General features: G+C 59.0%; 1 protein-coding gene across 1 annotated transcript in view; it reads right to left on the bottom strand.

The window, feature by feature from the left end:
- Window positions 1–3,138, bottom strand: part of NR2E1 (nuclear receptor subfamily 2 group E member 1) — a 13,874-nt gene that overhangs the window by 7,547 nt on the left and 3,189 nt on the right. Inside the window, exons 2-5 of the mRNA XM_026036614.1 lie at window positions 2,256–2,401; window positions 1,686–1,773; window positions 1,342–1,577; window positions 421–567 (exon numbers count right to left, since the gene is read on the bottom strand). Of these exons, the coding sequence (XP_025892399.1) occupies window positions 421–567; window positions 1,342–1,577; window positions 1,686–1,773; window positions 2,256–2,401 (617 nt within the window). The remainder of the gene's footprint in view (window positions 1–420; window positions 568–1,341; window positions 1,578–1,685; window positions 1,774–2,255; window positions 2,402–3,138) is intronic.

The raw sequence follows: 3,138 nt of genomic DNA on the forward strand, positions 1-3,138 counted from the left end.
GGAGAGGAGAGGAGAGGAGAGGAGAGGAGAGGAGAGGAGAGGAAACTGCTATGTGTGTTTGTGTTGCAGGGAAGAGGTGGGAAGAGAAGCAGTTTGGCCCACTGAGCTTTGGGCAAATTTACTTCTCCTGGGCTGTGGCCTGCTGGCTTTTCCTTTACAATTTGTCCTCCTACAGTATTTGCTTTAGATGACCTTTTTCTTTCTGGTTTGCCTCATGAAATAATTGTTTAAAGAAAATACTGCCTGTTTTCCAGAGGTTAGATCCAAATTCTCTCCTGAACTTTGGAGTRGCTTGAGTCCATTACAGACTAAAAGGCTCAAGGCTGGAGGTTCAAGCTGGACATTTTTTTGTCACATTTGCCATTTTTGACCCCCTGGCAGCAGGCAAGGTGGCCGTGGCCCCGGCTGCAGCAGCCTTACCTGGTCTTGCAGCGACAGGGTGGAGAAGGCCGGGACACTCTTGGCCCACTTGATGCTCATGAAGAGCAGCCTGGCTGCCGACTCGCAGACCGACTCCGTGGCCACTTCGTAGAGATACATGGGGGTGCCATTGACTTCGTGTGGATACTAGTGCCAAAAAAAATACGGAAGAAAAAGGGAAAGAAAGCGACTTCATACACCGTGAGCTGGACAGCCCTCATGCGGTGCTGTTCAGTGACTCATCCTCACAGCCTGGCACATCCTCTAGCACACACTGGGTGCTCTCATCCTCCAGCACACGCCGGGTGCTCTCTTGTTCTGCAGCCACATGAAGAAATGGGTTACCAAGATGTGGTGTCACCCCTCCCTTACCCTGTAGCTTAGGGACGTGCCTCTGGTAAGGTGAAKTAACAAGAAAACAGATTTGATTAAGAATTTGGATTTCGTGACGTGTTCTGATGGATTCTGCCAAGTTATCATGCAGAACCGAGAACACAGAACTGTTTAAGTGGCCTCTCGTACAATTTTCTATATGCTGTGAAGATGCAAAACRTTATTTCCAATGTGTTAATGGCAGACCTTAAGGTAGAGCTAACTCCCGAGCAGCTGGAGCYGTGATAGGACTTCCACAGCAGTGTCACAGGCAAGAAGCAGAGAGGGGCATTTCAGCCATGCCTGTGTGCTCGAGACATGGGCCTTTTGTTGGGAGTGACTGAAGTCACGAAACGTGGTTTATAATGAATACGTGGATAGGCTCCAAGCAGGAAGAGCCATTTGGAGCGTTGGGATGTAGGAGAGTCTCCTGCGAAGGGGGGTGCCGGCTGGCCCAGGGGGTCCGATCTGCCCCCTTGCGCCCTGCGTCTCCGGAGCGTCCAGGGATCCAGCAGGAGGGACGGGACGGAAGGGGCTCCCGGCGCTCACCTTGGGGGTGGGCTGCGCCAGCCCCACCAGGGCCTGCCTGTCGGGGGTGCCGGCGACGGCGGCAAGCTCCAGGCCGTGGGGCTCCAGCTGCGTGACGGCCGTGAAGAAGGCGGGCGCGGGCAGGGCGCCCGCGGGGAAGTGGCCCGCGCCGCCGCTCTCCTCCTTGTGCCCGCGGAAGTAGAGGGCYACCTGCTTGCGGATGGTCGACGTGCGCGGGCCCCGCTCGTGCTGCACCGCTGTGGGGCACCAAGGCGGGGAAGGGGGGTGAGCGCTGCGGCCCGCGCCCTCCTGCCCCCCTGCGTGGGCCGGGGGTTGGGGGGGGGCAGCGGGGAGGGGGCAAATACCGTCTTTGTTCATGTTGACCTCGAGGCACTTCTTCAGCCGGCAGGCCCGGCACTGGTTCCTGTGCGTCTTGTCCACCGGGCAGCCCCCCTGCAGCAGCAGCGCAGCGGGCGGGGGTCGGCGAGGGGGGCGCCGTGTGTCCCCCCCCAAACCGCCCYCACGCCGTCCCCTTCAGCACCCGAGACAGCGACCGCGGTGGGTGCCCCCCCGCCCCGACCCCGCCGCCCCGACCCCACGGAGAGGGGCGCCCCCCAACCCATCCCCGCGGAGGGAGAGGAGCGAGGGGAGGCCGAGCCTCCGCTCCGTGGAAAAGGGGTCGTGGGGTGGCCCGCGTAGAGGGGGAAAGGTCCCGCGTGGGGACCAGGACACCCAGGAGCAGAGGGAGCGAAGCCCCAGGTCGGGCTGTCGCCGCCGCCGGGATTTTGGTTCGCGGTGGAGTATGACAGAAAATAAGGGAGAAAATACCTATGTGTGTATGTGTATATATATATATATATATATACACATATGCGTATAAACATGTATAAAATAAGGAAGAGCAGGCGGTGGGAGCGCTGCACGGAGGCTCCTACCTGGTTCCCCGATTTGCAGACATAGGTCCTGTTCCTCCTGATGCTCCGCTTGAAAAACCCGGAGCAGCCATCGCAGGCGTAAACCCCGTAGTGCTTCCCGGAGCTGCGGTCCCCGCACACTTTGCACGGGATGTCCAAAATGCGACCTGCAAGCASAGGAGCGAGAGAGCGGGCGCTCAGCGGCCTGACCTGCGCGGGGATTAGCCCCGGCGCAAGCAAATAACGAAGTGATTTTACAGCCAACTTTCCTCTCCTTGAGCAAGTGTCAGCTCTCCACAATGAGCATTACTCATGCACCGCTACGCGTGTTTGGACCTGCTAGAGTGGCCCGGAGCCGGTCGCGAAGGGCAGATTAGCGCCCAGGCGCTGCAGCCCCCGCTGCGAGAAGTGGGGATGGGAATGGGGGTCGGGGGGGGGACTGTTTTCTCGCTCTCTGGCGCTTTCCGTGGGCAGGAGGGCGGCCGGGGGAGCAGAGCGCACGTGAGAAAGCGCGACACAACCAGACGAGCCTGCGGGGACCCGCAACTTAAGGAACGCGCTCTGCCCCGTAGCACCGCTGCGAAACGGCGCTGGTTTCCTGCGCAAACGGGATGGGCCGTTTTGTTCCCCCCCAAAAGCCTCACAGCAAAACTGGCCCCGCGCGCCGACACGGCCGCGGGCCCGAACCCGCTCCGCCCGCGGGTGTCTCCGCACACACTGCCCCTAGAACCGCAAACGCCCGGGTACTGCGAGAACTTGAGCCTCCCGCCTCCAGAAACCCGCCAAAAGCCACCCGGCTTCTGGCTTTCTCTTTTCTTTTCTTTTCTTTTCTTTTCTTTTCTTTTCTTTTCTTTTCTTTTCTTTTCTTTTCTTTTCTTTTCTTTTCTTTTCTTTTCTTTTCTTT

The sequence above is a fragment of the Nothoprocta perdicaria genome, unplaced genomic scaffold (assembly GCF_003342845.1).
Source record: "Nothoprocta perdicaria isolate Ctin4 unplaced genomic scaffold, notPer1 scaffold_182, whole genome shotgun sequence".
Classification (NCBI taxonomy): domain Eukaryota; kingdom Metazoa; phylum Chordata; class Aves; order Tinamiformes; family Tinamidae; genus Nothoprocta; species Nothoprocta perdicaria.